This window comes from Neolamprologus brichardi, chromosome 10 (genome assembly GCF_056152115.1).
Source record: "Neolamprologus brichardi isolate AB-2024 chromosome 10, ASM5615211v1, whole genome shotgun sequence".
NCBI lineage: Eukaryota > Metazoa > Chordata > Actinopteri > Cichliformes > Cichlidae > Neolamprologus > Neolamprologus brichardi.
Genome location: NC_142113.1, coordinates 13,579,017 through 13,594,766, shown reverse-complemented (window position 1 = coordinate 13,594,766; position 15,750 = coordinate 13,579,017). Strand labels below are relative to the sequence as shown.

Below are 15,750 nucleotides of genomic sequence, written 5' to 3'. Positions count from 1 at the left end.
CACAAGATGTCGTATGTGATTCTCTCAGAAACGGACCTAATCACAACATGGAGAAAAAGTGATGCTGAATCCTTACAACTTATAACCTTCCTCTGAGGAACTTCAGCTGCACTATGATAGCGGCTTGTGTCACCCCTTATTCAATCATGCCTGTTATTTTCCTGCTGCCCGTTGTCCGGTGTTCCGTTAACCATGCAGTATTTGTAGCTCTTATTCGCCTTATGAACTACAAATAAAGTGCAGGGATTTCTGCTGAATATGCATGTGACATTAAAGATTTTTATCCACTCCATGTGACCAAAAGCTAAAGATTTGACGGAGTAGTGGATTATGTGCAGTAGTCTGAGTGTGAAGTGCAAGATCTGCTAATTCATCATATTTTGTACGTTGTGACTTATTGATTGGCCTGTTTGATGAGTTTTAAGAGGCGGCAAAAAAAAAAAAAAAAAAAAAAAAAAAGAATTAGAAGAAGAAGAAGAAGAAAAGGCTGAAGCTCATCCAATGAGCGCCTTGAAAGACTTCCCCCCAGCAAAGAAAGGTTGTGTTTCCATATTTTTACACATGACCAAATGCATAAGCTCCACACAAGGCAGCAGTCGACTGAGTACACACGTGGAGAATGACCAGGAGGAGTTTTCTCTGAGTGGACTTGTACGACGTGCACTGTTTTAGCGCTTTGGATTATGCTCTTCATCCTGATCCTCTCGCCGCCGCCACTGAGCTTGTAGATTCTTCATCATTCTGATTTTCTTTCTTTCCCCCCGTTGGTCATTGCAATCTTTGATTAATGCAAACATCGTCATGTTTATCAGATCAACTTTTCTCCTTTACTTTGTGGTCTCACTCTTAAAGCTTGCTCGTTGCATGGAGAGTGAACTTTGCTTCCCGATTAGAATGAATAGTGATGAAAGGACGGATTCTGATAACGACGTGGATTTCCTTAATAGAAAATATGTCCTAAAGATTAAAGCTTTCCAGCAGGAATTAGTGATCGATTTACAGCGAGACTCTAATTTCATTGCCCCTTCCATCTCTAACCAAGGCGCACTGTGGCTCTCCGATACCGATGTCACCACTGACTTGACCCGGTGTTTTTATTCTGGATATGTGAACGCTGATCAGTACTCTTATGCCGCTCTCAGCCTCTGCAAAGGTGTGCAAGGTGCATTTGGCTTCCACGGCTGGGAATATTTTATCAGCCCGGTACAAAATGACACCAGAAGCGCAGAGAGCGCGCACATCCTCCGGCGCAGAGCCAGCAACAACCTGAAGCCCAGCTCTACCTCCAGGTGCGCAGTGGACAGCGACATAAGCCTCCAGGCTGCGCAGTCCTTGGAGAAATACAAGCGACTGGCAGACCACAGCAATGTGACAGAAACGATGCTGAAGAGGATGGGGAGAGCCAAAAGGTTCGCCTCAATCCCCAGATACGTGGAGACGCTTGTTGTGGCGGACGAGTCCATGGCGAAATTCCACGGAGATGACTTAAAGCACTACCTCTTGACTCTGATGGCAGTGGCAGCGAAGCTGTACAAGCATCCCAGCATCCTCAACTCCATCAGCATTACAGTTGTGAAGATCATAATTATATCCGAGGAGGACAAAGGACCCAAGGTGTCCGGGAACGCAGCCATGACGCTGCGGAACTTTTGCACTTGGCAAAAAAAGATGAACAAAAACAATGACAAGCATCCCGAGTACTGGGACACAGCTATTCTTTTCACCAGACAGGTAAAGAAAACTTTTAGTATCGTTTATGTTACACATGTTTGGGGTAAAACCAGAGCGGGATATGTTCTGTAAGCGCAATTACGCACAGAAAACGTAAATTTTTGTTTTTCGCACATGTATTGTGTCACCTTAATGAGTGACATACTGTAACGCAACCTGTGATCTTGAGAAGGAAAATGTGCAATGTACTCTCATAACTTTGTGATAAGTAAAACTCCAGTTGACGCGTTTTTGGTTTGCTCTGAAAACACTCTCCGCCTCTCGTGAACTCAGGGAGCATGCAGGCAGTCCACCAATAGCATCACAGCTTTGACACCAAGGCTGGGTCACACAGAGCTGAACAGAGCACCAGACTTGATTGCTCGTCATAGATCCTCAGAGGGCAGTTTTATAGACTTGCAAACCACCTCTGACTTCTCCCTGCACTCCCAAATATTTGCAAGATGACACAAGGTCAGAGATGAAGTCATTGCTCACATTCATTGGTCAGTGTGATGTATGCGCTTCCATTACCACTGTGAAAACTTGCAATAAAGCTGACAAGTCAGCCCAACTGATTTAGTTACAGTGAAAGTGTTTAGCTTGCAGTCACAAGGTCGTCTTAAAACCTGTGCTATCAGAGTTAAAAGAGCCAATGGTAACATAGTACTATTCTGTCAGCCTTAGTAGCACATAATGATAAGTGAACTATTGCTTGTTATACCTGCAAATTTACTGAATATAATGAGCGTCAGTGCCCTTAGGGATGTACTGTGTGGATGTATTATTTTTCTCAGCTGTTCCCATTCTGCTGCAGCTGCCTGCTCCTCATTAAACAGGCCCCTGAAGGGAAGGGATGGAGGGACTGAGGGTGGTGGCGGTGGGGTCCTTTGTGGATGTCAGAGTTACATGCCTGCATGTTTTTGACTCACCTGTTCGCTTTATGTCGAAACAAACTCCTCCACATCACCAGCTGGACTGCATCTTTCCCTGGCAATTCTTCAGTCTGTCACATGCTTCCTCCACCATTTCTTTTGCCACAGTGGTTCTGCACAAGTTTTTACAGTGTGTCCTAGCTGAATAGATATCGACAGCTTAAGATGGTCAGCATTTTCCATAAACGTTTTCCTAAAAAACAAGAATGTTACTGGGTTCTTTGCTTAAAATGCAAAGCTGATGTTATAAACTCTGCAGCCACTTGACACGACCCAAGTCAGCTGGGGTGGCTGTAGCTCAGGTGGCAGAGCAGGTCAGCCACTAATCAGAAGGTCAGTGGTTCGGTCCCAGGCTGCCTCCTGGCTGCATGCCAAATATCCTTGGGCAAGATACTAACCCCATGTTTGCCTACTGGTAGTGGTCAGAGGGCCCGGTGGCGCCAGTGTCCGGCAGCCTCGCCTCTGTCAGTGCGCCCAGGGCAGCTGTGGCTACAATGTAGCTTGCCATTGCCAGTGTGTGAATGTGTGTGTGAATGGGTGAATGACTGAATGTAGTGTAAAGCGCTTTGGGGTCCTTAGGGACTGAGTAAATGCAGGCCATTTACTTTACTGGCTTCTCATGGAGAGTCACGAGGATGTAATTTACTATATAAAGCAAAAAGACAGGCATCAAGCAATCAAAGGTTTGGTGAAGATTAACAAGTGCAGGGATTCAGAAAAAAGTCTCCTTTTAACACAGCAGGTTGAACAAAGAAATCTCACCTCTAACCATTGTGTGTTGAACAACAGATTCCTGGTGTAATATTCACATATAAAGTGTACACAAAACAAAACATGGACTTTATGAGCGAATGCTAACTTAGTGTACAAATGAAAAGTCTAAACAGTGGCTTGTGGTGCATAAAACTTTCTTTACAGTACCACCCAATCAAACTCATGCTCAACACCAGGAATCTAGAGGATACAGGCCTTCACTGACCTTTTACAGTCAGTTTCATATTGAATCTATTAGTACAATCACTGTTTCCTGAAGCAATAAATAAAATTGTGGGTTTGGTGGGTTTGCAAACATGTACCTAACAAGCTCTAAATATTTCAAGGTCCGGTGTACTGCATGAGAGGTCTTTACTGATCATGAGATTGCAGTTAAACCTGTCAGGCTTTGTTCACTGCAATTAGATTGACATATGTTTTTTCCTTTTTTATTTTCTTCTCAGTTTAGGCCTAAACGGTCTCCCCTCTTAAACTCAAGGATTCTGCTGACATATCTGCTAACAATTCTGCTACATCATGACACAATGACTTTAAGTCTGTCCAATTAGTGAGTAGTGTTTTCCTTTGTTTACTACAGTTTTTAACATATTTCAAAGCCCATTCATTCTCCACTTAACACCAGCCCATTGTGTAATTTTGTAGGTTTTATGAAGACCAACTCTGTGTTGTCTGGAGGCAACTGCGGTTGTCCCAAAACAGTATAGCCAGCGTGATTTTTGTGCAAAGAATGCCGCAAAGTGCGCTCCGGTTCCCTAAGTTGCACAGAATGCTTATTGTAGGAGAGCAGCCAAAAGATAAAATCTGACCATAAATCTGCTAGAATGCAAGTTCCCCCAGGGAGAGAGGAGGTGACTGTACTTTAGCTCACAGCTTGTTTGCCTTTTCTTACATGATAGATAATGGGCTGAGAAAGAAAAGAGCTCACCAAAGAATGTCCAGATGTCATAAACTCAGCCCGGGATACTGCTGCATCAGACCTATAAAACTCTGAGAAGCATTTTTTTCAAAGCTTTTTGAATATTGTTTCCAAAGCACAAACAGGTAACAGGCTGGACAGGATTTAAAAGCAATAAAATCTGTACACAAAACAAAATGGAAATTTTAGTCTGCTGAGGTAAGTATTGTTTTTCTATTCTTTTTTGTTAATTTGCAGGAACACCAAAATTGCAAAGACAGATGACAGATGTGGGAAGTAGGTCATAGCAAACAACAAACTCATTGACTTGGGTGTTTCTTCTCCTCTGTTCATCTTGCAGTTCTTCTATTTTTTTTTTTTTTTACTGAAATGGCCCAAACTTTCAGATGTCCTCCAAGCACATGAGGACATCTGGATTAGATTTGCACTGGTGTACAATTGCGGTTTTGTGGTTTATTCTAGGAATGATTTGTCATAGCACTCGAGGTCTTCACTTGGCCCCGTGTTTAATGGTTACATTAAGCACGGCTGAGGATTGCAGGGGCTGTGGGAGACTCAACTGGTGTTTTATCTGTAAAGCTGACCACCACTGGTTTTCTGTGTTTTGGGGTATGTAGGGACAGCGCTGTTTAGGGAACAGGCAGATGGGTGGTTCTTTGCAGCGGTTACTGCCGAAGTTGTCCTGTGATTAGGAGGTTCAGCTCCAAATGCATACTTGCTAAGACTGGATTTTAAAACCTGTGGTAGAGAAATAGGTCATCTGGAAACTCTGCTCTGGCATGGAAATGTTATGGTTAGGGTTATTTAAATTACCTCATAGGAGAAGGTGTGCTCTAAACACTGTTTCCCACTAAAAAGATTTAAAGACTGGGTGGTGGAAAGCAGTGCTTGACACGACTGAATAATTTCCCAATTTCTTAAACGAAGATCTTGCCGCGATGACATCAAGACAACATAAAGGATAATTTAATAATTGTACTTTCATAAACTGGACATGATTTCAACTGGCCTAATAGCATCGCACTCAGACAAGTTAATTGCCGACGTCTGGGAACAAGGTGACATCACCACAAAAAAGCCAGACAGGGCAAGAATGAGGATAAGCTGCAGTCCAGTTTCAAACAAACTCCAATCTCTGAGAAAGAAAAATGCAGACCAATAACAGATTCATAACCCAAACTGTCTGAGGTCACGCTGATCACTTGAAAATAAATGTCTTGGTAAATGGCCTGTATTTGTATAGCGCTTTACTTAGTCCCTATGGACCCCAAAGCGCTTTACACTACATTCAGTCATCCACTCATTCACACACAGGTGATGGCAAGCTACATTGTAGCCACAGCTGCCCTGGGGCACACTGATGGAGGCGAGGCTGCCGGACACTGGCGCCACCAGGCCCTCTGACCACCACCAGTAGGCAATGGGTGAAGTGTTTTGCCCAAGGACACAACGACCGAGACTGTCGGAGCCAAGGCTCGAACCGGCAACCTTCCGATTACAAGACGAACTGCCAACTCTTGAGCCATCTTGTGTCAATAACCTTTATTTAGCTTTGTCACACTTTCCCATATCACTGCAAATAACTCAGTGGGAGCCATTCTGTGATAATCAACAGAAATCATTGTCTAATTTAGCTACAACTGGATTTTATGTTATCTTAAAAATACATGCCATTATCAAAACAAAGTGGAGAGTCTTAGGACGCTGTGCTGTTTAAATGTTTGGCACACAGTTGTTACCACTTTGATTTACCGCTAATCCGCTGCAGCCCATTTTGTTTCTCAGCATCACACCTCAAAGACCAATAACAAGTGACACAATTACAATCATGAAGCAATAATTTTGAATATAATGAAACTGAAATATATAAAATAACATGTTTACTTATTGGAATAATTAGTCATTACGAAAAATGTGCTTTGTACACACTGAATGCATACCAGTCAAGTACATTTAATTTGATCAGAGTCCATTAAATTGAATGTTTTACATTTTACTTATGTAGCAAGTAATTCAATTAGTTAAGGTCAACATTTTGGGCATCATTTTTTTTCTAGTGTACCAAACAAAGTTGCCAAAAAGCAGCTAAAAACACAAATATGTTGACCTTAAACAGCACTTACTCCTTGTTGTGTAAAATAGGGAGCTAAAGTATACCAATGGGTGTTTAACTCAAAGAAAAGGGTGTTAATATGTCAGCGGTAAATTTATAAACAGTACCCACTACCCAGAAGTGACTAAAACGATAAATGAAGACAAATATTGTAACTCTCTTTGTGTCTCTGTGTCATAGAGAGACAAACTTAGCTTGGCTAGCCTCGAGCACCATTGTGATTCAGACTTCGGTTAAGAGGAAGGATGGATGCAAGCCCATGTTTGACTTTGCCTTTAGCTGTCATTGTTTCAGATGTAATCATGCTAATGTCTTTTTTCATCCAGGACCTCTGCGGCGCCTCCACCTGTGACACACTTGGCATGGCAGATGTTGGCACCATGTGCGACCCCAAGAGGAGCTGCTCTGTAATCGAAGACGACGGCCTTCCTTCAGCTTTCACCACTGCTCATGAGCTCGGTATGCTCCGTCGACGTCATCCTTCATTCAGTCCACATTAATATCTCAGTGTCCTTGAAAGTGTATATGCATAATCACAGTCTGTGCACTCATGAAAGACATCTGAGATCTCACTCCCTCTCCACAGGGCATGTGTTCAACATGCCACATGACAATGTGAGATCCTGTGAGGACCTGTTCGGAAAAATGCAGGAGAACCACATGATGTCACCCACACTTATTCAGATCAACCGTACCAGCCCCTGGTCCCCCTGCAGTGCCGCGATCATCACTGAATTTCTGGACGGCGGGCATGGTTAGTTCTGTTGACCTCTGACGTCAGTGTTTCCAGCCTGAAAGCAGTCTCATAGCATGCTTGAAAAGGTCAAAAGCCAGAGTTGGATAGATAGTTGTAAACAATCTTGAAGCAGTAATGACTTACAAACATATAGCAAGGCATTGTCCTCACTGTGTTGGTCACACGGTGCTGTCTGTTCACAGCTGTGTTTTGTTCAAATGACAACCATGCTTTTGTTTTTGAAGAGCAAGCGCTGATTCCAAACATTACTGAAATCATTTTTTGGATAAATGCAAGCGAGAGAATGGATTCATTTCAATATCCACCTATGCTTGATTTCTCACATCTGCCAAACCTCTCTTATAAAAAAGGCTTGCAATAGCCAAGAAGAAATTCATTCATTTGGATGCAGATTGTTTGCCAAACAGGACAGACCACAGCACTTGGCCTTGGAGCAATTCTAAACTTTTATTTTAAAACTGCCCCCACATCTGTCCCAAATTACAGGCCTTTTTGTCTGGGGAGAGTCACCACAGTGGTTTGGACCACTAAGTGTATCTGCACAATGTTTCCCATGCAGGTTTACTCCAAATAGACATTTTTTGTTTGTTGCTCCTCTCTATTCATTTTGGAAATAATCTGTGGACAAAAGTACTAGTTTAGAGGAAGATCAGGGAGTGATTTCTGTGACAGCATCGTAACCTGGTTTCTCCTGGCCATCTGTCATAAATCGAAACTTCAAAAAGCAGTGGGGTGGAAAAAGCATGTTGCCACATGCTTGTGGTAATTTTCATTCAGCGCTGTGTCCAGACCTATTTGTAACCTGTTTAAACACACACACACCACCAGCTATTGTTTCCATGATTGCTCTATGGAGAGAGACTAGGAAGGAAGAGATGAGGTTGAGCTTATTTGGCGTAGAGTGATTTGTTTGTACAGCATTGCCTTATCTGATAATCAGTGTGTTTTTCTGCTACATCTGTGGGACTGTTACCACCGCACTGCAGTTCGCTTATAATGTGCTGCGAATTCACCACAACATGAATGGCATACTAAACAGTTCAAGTGGGGGAACCCAGTTTTTCCAAGCGCAGATTAATGTGTTTGTATGTGAAAATTCCCCATAAGAGTGCGAAGTTCTGCATGTTTCTGGGGGATAAAAAACTCCTGGAAACCTTTTTCATCCTCTCATGTTGGCCTTTCGTGATTCCATTTTGTAGCTACTTGCCAAACTCTTCCTAATATTAGTCTGTTCCCAGAAAGGTATGTATTTGTAGCTTCTGATGCCTTTGACTTTTGCAGCACTATCTAGCTTCATATCCTTTTAATCAATATTCTAGTCCGACTGCAAGTCATGCAACAAGGGTGGGATGGAAAATAAGAGGAGAGGCTTGTGGGTTTTTAGGGGGAGTTTGAGGAAGGGACTGGGGTGGGGATGACTGTGTGTGGTGTGCTCATGCATGTTTCTGTGTGTGTGGCTTACATTGCATATACTGCATCAAAGGCCAAATCACAAGGGCAATGACTGCTTCCTGTGCCCACCCACAATCCCACCCACCACAACACAACATGCAGAAAAAACACACATTTAATGAAGCGGACCATATAAATATTTGAGAATAAGCATAAACACATTGTTTTTCATTGTGTTTTTCGTGCATTTGTGTATTTTGGTTGCATCTTTTATACCTGTGTGTCATAAAGTCTCCACAGAAGAAGAAGGTCATACTGCGTCGTTGTGTGGCTTACTGAATCTCCCTCTTCTTAGGTGATTGTTTGCTCGACCAGCCTCAGAAACCGCTAGTCCTACCTGACACGCTGCCAGGATCATCCTACAACCTCGAACGCCAGTGTGAACTCGCCTTCGGTGAAGGCTCCAAGCCTTGTCCCTTCATGCAGCCGCCATGCAGTCGTTTGTGGTGCACTGGAAAGTCCAGCGGACATTTGGTGTGTATGACTCGGCACTTTCCCTGGGCAGATGGGACTCAGTGTGGGGACGGACAGGTCTGCGACCGAGGGGTCTGCACTGACAAGCAGTTTCACAACTTGAAGGTAAGATTCAAGCAGTTCTTTCTGTCAGGACATACCTTTATGAGGATATGAATAATAATAGTATTTATTTGCATTTTTATTTATGCATTCTTATTTTCAGGTGGATGGCCGCTGGGGTAAGTGGGGCCTGTTCAGTACCTGTTCACGCACATGTGGCGGTGGTGTCCAGCTGTCAAAAAGAGCGTGTAACAACCCAGTTCCATCAAATGGGGGTAAATACTGCCAAGGAGTTCGGGTCAAATACCGCTCTTGCAACCTGAACAGCTGCCCTGACACAGGTACAAATCTCTCAACACAGACAAGTATATCCAGTTATTTATGCTAGAGCAATCCCACCTCTCACCTTGTATGTCGTCCCTCCTTCTCTGTGTAGGTAAGACATACCGCGAAGAGCAGTGTGAGAGTAGCGGCCAGAGATTCAGCAGTAACCGTATCAGCCACTCAGTGGTGTGGATACCCAAGTACTCTGGAGTGTCCCTCAGTGACAGGTGCAAACTCATCTGCAGGGCTAATGGTACGGGCTACTTCAACGTCCTGGAATTAAAGGTAAGAATAAGGTGCACTCGAGAGATAGAAAATCTGATTGACGATCAGTCAAAAGTCAAAATACATTAGCGCTTAAAATCCTTTTATTTCTAGAGGCAGCGATAGCAAAGAGAATATATGTCATCCAGCTGCCTCTGGTCTCTGAACAGAGCAGGGGAAAGAATGAAGAAGAGGAGGAGGACAGTTTATCTTTTTCAGATAGCAGGGCGTAGAGTGAGCTTTTGCAGCAGTGAGACAGAGTTCGCACTTCAGTCCATCAAATCAGCTGAGAAGGAGCAGATAGGGAGAACTCAGGGGACACGTAGATCAGCTCAGCACAGGTCAGCTGGATGTTTTAACCACTGACTCCCAGCTTTAAAAGTTAGCTGGCAGCAGGCTTTATGTAGAATTTGGTTTAAAAAATGCGCTGAAGTTAATAGATAAGGATGAAAAAACCTTGCACACTTTTTCTATATCACATTTGCATACACACTGGAAATAGGGCTGATCTCAAAACACGCACTATACTATGACATTCTGTGTACACTTACGAAGTCATGTAGGTAGTTTACCTGATATAACAAATAGTTTATTGTCCCAGTATAAAAGGAACAAGTGAACTCATTTGTAACAGTTTTTCGATGTGAATGCAGAAGCTAACGCTTCGTGTGTTTTTACATCCAAGGTTGTTGATGGGACTCCATGTTCACCAGATTCCACGGGAGTGTGTGTCCAGGGGAAGTGCATTAAGACAGGCTGTGACAACAAAATTGGCTCCACTAAAAAGTTTGATAAGTGTGGAATCTGTGGAGGTGACAACAAGGGCTGCAAGAAAGTGTCTGGACTCTTCACAAAGCCTGTGTGAGTATCACTATATCATCATGGGACGGGCTCTACAAAGCGTTGCTTAGGTCATTCTTTTCCCCCCACTCACTTCAACATAACTTTATCATTTTCGCTCCACTATTACAAGCCCCCACTGACTCTAAAATGTTTTGGCTTGCAGGCATGGCTACAACTTCGTTGTCATGTTGCCAGTGGGTGCAGCCAATATAGACATCCGCCAGCGAGGCTACAAGGGAATGGTCAGTGATGATAACTACTTGGCCATGAAAAACAGTGACGGCCATTACCTGCTCAATGGGAACTACATAGTGTCAGCTGGCGAGAAGGACATCTTTGTAAAGGGAAGCTTGCTGCGCTACAGTGGCACAGTCGTCCTCTCCGAGACCATACAGGCCATGAAGCCCTTGGGAGAAGCCCTGACGGTGGAGGTCCTTTGTGCAGGCAAGTTGACACCTCCTCGCATCCGCTACTCCTTCTACCTCGCCCGTCAAGTCAAGGAAGACAAGACTCTGAAGAAGAATGAGAGGGTAAACTCTCAAAACAGTGTCCTGGATGAAGATAGTGTCAAGGAGAAAGACACAGATACCCTGAAGATGTCTTACAAAAAGGAGGAGCCCGTTCTGGACAAGTGGGTTACCACAGGCTGGGATGATTGCTCCGTTTCCTGCGGCCGTGGGATCCAGAGGAGGATGGTGCAGTGTTTGAAACCAGACGGGAAGCCAGGGTGGAACTGTGACTCTTCGCAAAGACCTCCAGCCACCAGGGTTTGTGAAAGGCCATGTCCTGAGTGGTATATTGGCCAGTGGTCACCGTGCTCCAGAACCTGCGGGAAGGGCTTCAAGAGACGACAACTGCACTGCCAAAGCCAAACTGGGCATCTTCTCACAAGAGATCACTGCACTGGCGTTCGTAAACCACAGGAGCTGGACTTCTGTAACATGACGCCTTGCTAGTAACTTAAACCTATAAACGACACAAGTGTTTTTTTTCTGTTTTAAAAGGGTGAATTGATTCCATCTGCAAGTATCTTTTCTATCTGTCAGACATGGATTTTTCCACTTGGGCTGTTAGAGGATGATGGACACCTGCTTGGAAGAATATCAACACTCAAACCTGGAAGATGAATGCTGAACGATATCTTTCACTGCCACTTTGTTTAAGCATTATTCAGGAGTACATTTTATGGCAATACAAGATAATCAAGGTCAAATAAAATTTAGTTGAATTCCTTGTACTGTCAGCAGATACAGAATGTCCATTTGCAAGCAATCAATCTAGTTTACCTTTTGAGTCTGGAACCCATTTCATGTCATAATACTTTAACTGTGCAGGCTGCAGATTAGCGAAAGCTGTGGGTAGTTTACAAAACGCCTCAGTCATTTTTCAAATAGCAACTATACCAAGAGTGACATGTATGAATAACAGTTTGACTAAAACATAGTTCCAAAATATCTCACGCATGTTTTATCGGCCATCTTTTTTTTTTTTTGAATCACAAGGAATTTTAAAATCTTCCAACTGATTCTGAAATGAAACGGATATCATTTTCATTGTTGTGTGTATACTTATGTGGCACTGTTTATTCCTACCACCACCTGTTTACAGTTTGGTAGTTAACTCCTGCAGTGGATCAAGACTGCTATTACTGCGATGTTTTAGGAGTTAAAGATGCAAAACACACGATTATCATGTAGCCAGGATTTCTTCAAAACATGAACAGAGATCACCTTCGTTGTACACATCGTGTTTCACTTTAAGCTTGGATATGAAGTCACACTGACTAAACAACACAGGCCAGGAAACACTGACCTAAGATAGAGGCCTAGCCAGATACTATAAGCATGCAAATACACACAGACTGCATTGAGATCCTCTCTCTCGTGATCACTTCCTTCATTTGACCTCAGCAACATTATTCGTAGTTCATAGTGTTCAGCCAGTCATGAAGCCTGTTAAGTCATGCTCGTCTGGCACAGTTAGCACAGCTAATTTATTATCAATAAAACAATAAATCACAGAGGGAATGTGTTTTCCTGGATCCCCATCTTCTTATGGCCTCACAGCCTGAGCCAAGCTGTTCTGTCGACAGACTCGGAATCCTGTAATCCATTACTTTCTGTTTTATTTGAAGGGGTCACATTCACCAGTCCAACATCCGACTACAGGGTAAGTCTCATGTTAGTTGGCTGTTTTTTTGTTTGTTTGTTTCTAAATCCGCTTTTGCACTTTGTACAGCAAAAGAAACCAATGACTTACACGGGCTGTACTGTATACTATGTATACATTTATTCAGCTCTGTGCAAAAAATAATGTAAATACTCTTTTTTAAAAAATCTTTTTTTTACACAGGCATTAGTAATGGTCTTTGACACTAGTGTATTTATTCCAAAATAAAGTCATTACCGTTGTAACTGATGCTTTGTTTTTCTTTTCTCAACTCTGTAGATATATAATGTCAATATCAGTCTTCATTCGGTTGCTGAAAGATGTCCGCTTTTCACAATAGACTGCAAAAAGGTGGACATAGCCAAAGTCATCTTGCTTTTTTAGGGACTGAGAACCTTCACAGACACTTTTTTAGGGAAGATGAATAGTCAACTGCCTCTGGCTTCTAAGCAAGCTAGCAAGCTTATTCACAAAGGTGCTTCCACAGACTCTGTGGGTGCATTGCCCAGGATACCTGTTAACTAGTGCTGCATGGGGCCCCTCTGTGTGTTCTGTTCTCTCTGCGCTGGCGTCTGGCTTCCTCCCACAGTCCAAAGACATACACGAGATGAGATCATGTGATAATAAACTGGCTTTAGGTGTGAATGTTTGTCTGTCTCTGTGTTAGCCTAGCAACCGATTGGCGATTTGTCCAGGATATACCGTGCCTCTTGCTGTATAACAGCTGAGATATGCTCCTGTGACCTTGAATTGGACACACAGAAGATGGATGGTAATATACAAAAAATATACAAAAAAAGTATATATATATATATATATATACACAAAAGGCTAGGCTAGGCTAGGATGATAGCCTAATAGCAGGCTATCAGCCTAGCCTAGCCCTTAAAGCTAGCCCTGAATGATACCTGAATGATAACTTTATTCCATTACAGAATTTAAATAAGTGACCTATAAAGCAACCTGAATACAGTTGTTAGCTAAAAAAAAGACTAAAACTATTATTTGTACCAAAGTGTAAATGTTTTTATATCTGTGGTAAATCTGAGCACTTTAAAATGTGAGTCTATGAGCACTGACTCGCTTTTGGCTTCATTCCCTTTTTTTTCTTTTGTTATACCCTTAAGGTTTTCACTTGCTGTTCAAAGTATTTTTATAGATGCCTTTTCTTAAACCTGCCATGATATTTACAATGCACACATTATAAAAAAAATCTATCAATGCTTTAATCACTGGCATTTAGATTCTCAAATGAAAATTACTGGCTGTAATTAGTTCCTCACAGCAATGTCAGTGTGAATGAATGGAGACAAAACTTAGAGTGGTAAACATATTTTGAGGTCAGCATTCAAAGAGACTGAGGAGAAGAAGCAGCCGGAGTGTGGCTTAGAAAAAATGAACAATAGCCTACATTTATTCTCATCTTCCTTTTTGCTCAAATCTCTGCATTAAAGCCTTTCTCTTATGTGTGCAGCTGCAGTAATTGTAAAGATGAGGTATTTGCGGCCATGTAGCATTTCAGTCTAGTCTATAAACCACTTTGTCATGCATTTGTTTTGCATTTAGCATTTCAGACATGCAACTATGAATCCTTTCCACTGGTCGTGCACTGATGTGAACCTGTTCAGATTCTCTGTGACCGGTCCAAGAATGCAGCTGTGTTGCGATGTGGAAATTTTGAATTGTGTGATTTTGGCAAGATGACTTATGCATGGCTAGCTGTCTGACTAGTCTAGAAAAAGGTCTGTGGGCGGTCTTGATTCAGATGTTTTTCCTCCCTCTTTCCTTTTTTTTTTTACTTACTGAGAAAGAAGTGATAAGTCAAAGAAAAAAAATTAGAGAAGTCTGACCTACATATGAACAGATAGAGGAATGGCGGCCGGAGAGCCAATGGAAATATTTATTTCTCTCCCCAGCTGCCTCTTGCCTGGATTTATAGCAATATCTAGTTGGAGTTTTCATGGCTTTAATTGATTCAGACTCCTTATCAAACGGCTGTTTGGTTGTAAAAGTTTCTACCAAATTAAGCTTTTTATTTGGAAAAATCTATCTTAGAATTTGTGAGGACTGTGTTATATTACAATTTAACACCGTGGATTAATGGAGTCCTTAAAGCAGTTTATATGGTACAAACTCCGTGATGTTCACTTTTATGGAAGAACAGAAACTTCCACAACAGGAATTCTGAGGTGATTAGATGAAGGGCATATTATCACATGACTTCACAAGTTGCGTCCAAACCACTGGTCCTTATACGACCACTTGCTTTTGTTTTGGCTCTCATCCCTAGTTAACATAGTGCAACTTAGTTGTGGGTTAGTTGCCGTTATATGTTATAGTATAAGGTCAGATCTAAAAGGTAAAACAAAAGTAACAGTGTATACATACAGTTTTCTTGAATCTGAGTAAGCTGATAGATAGACCTCTACAAGAGATAAATCAGGAAATTTGGAAAGAACAACATTTTTGGAAAGACATGGAAAGCCATGGGCTACACTTCAAAATAAGGCAGTTAAGTTACTTTACCTTTATTGTGTTAATTGCTTTGCATTAAAGTAAATGTTACCATAGACTTTCAAAACTATCAATTTTTTTAAACACCTATTCGATTTGGGATTGTGGGAGCGCAAGGACCTCGCACTTCTTCGCAAGAAGCCGAGTACACCTGAACAGGTGCCAGACCATCACATTGAGACAACCGTACACTGAGACCAGTTTAGAATCAAGAGTTTAGAATAACAATTATGTCTTTGGATAGATGGAGTATAGATAAAAGCCACACAGGCACAGAGAAAACATACAAATTGGACATGCAGGGGCACCAGCAAACCTATCTATCTATCTATCTATCTATCTATCTATCTATCTATCTATCTATCTATCTATCTATCTATCTATCTATCTATCTATCTATCTATCTCTCTATCTCTCTAAATTCCCACTCACCCATGTGTGCTGTCTTTACCCTTCAAGTTCA

The 15,750-nt window shown here is 42.2% G+C and overlaps 1 protein-coding gene across 1 annotated transcript; it reads left to right on the top strand.

Annotated features, from left to right (window-relative positions):
* Positions 1-600: 600 nt before the first annotated feature.
* Positions 601-13,008, top strand: LOC102787897 (A disintegrin and metalloproteinase with thrombospondin motifs 15). The gene is made up of 8 exons (XM_006802209.2): positions 601-1,731; positions 6,775-6,907; positions 7,035-7,202; positions 8,953-9,236; positions 9,337-9,514; positions 9,610-9,782; positions 10,447-10,622; positions 10,768-13,008. Exons 1-8 carry the CDS (start codon positions 802-804, stop codon positions 11,558-11,560), a joined length of 2,835 nt encoding a protein of 944 aa, XP_006802272.1. The 5' UTR covers positions 601-801; the 3' UTR covers positions 11,561-13,008.
* Positions 13,009-15,750: the final 2,742 nt, after the last annotated feature.

Coding starts and splice junctions, on each gene's coding strand:
- LOC102787897 (XM_006802209.2), top strand. CDS start 802: ATGTTTATCAGATCAACTTTTCTCCTTTACTTTGTGGTCTCACTCTTA. Junction 6,908..7,034: donor CACCACTGCTCATGAGCTCG/GTATGCTCCGTC, acceptor CCCTCTCCACAG/GGCATGTGTTCAACATGCCA. Junction 10,623..10,767: donor GGACTCTTCACAAAGCCTGT/GTGAGTATCACT, acceptor TTTGGCTTGCAG/GCATGGCTACAACTTCGTTG.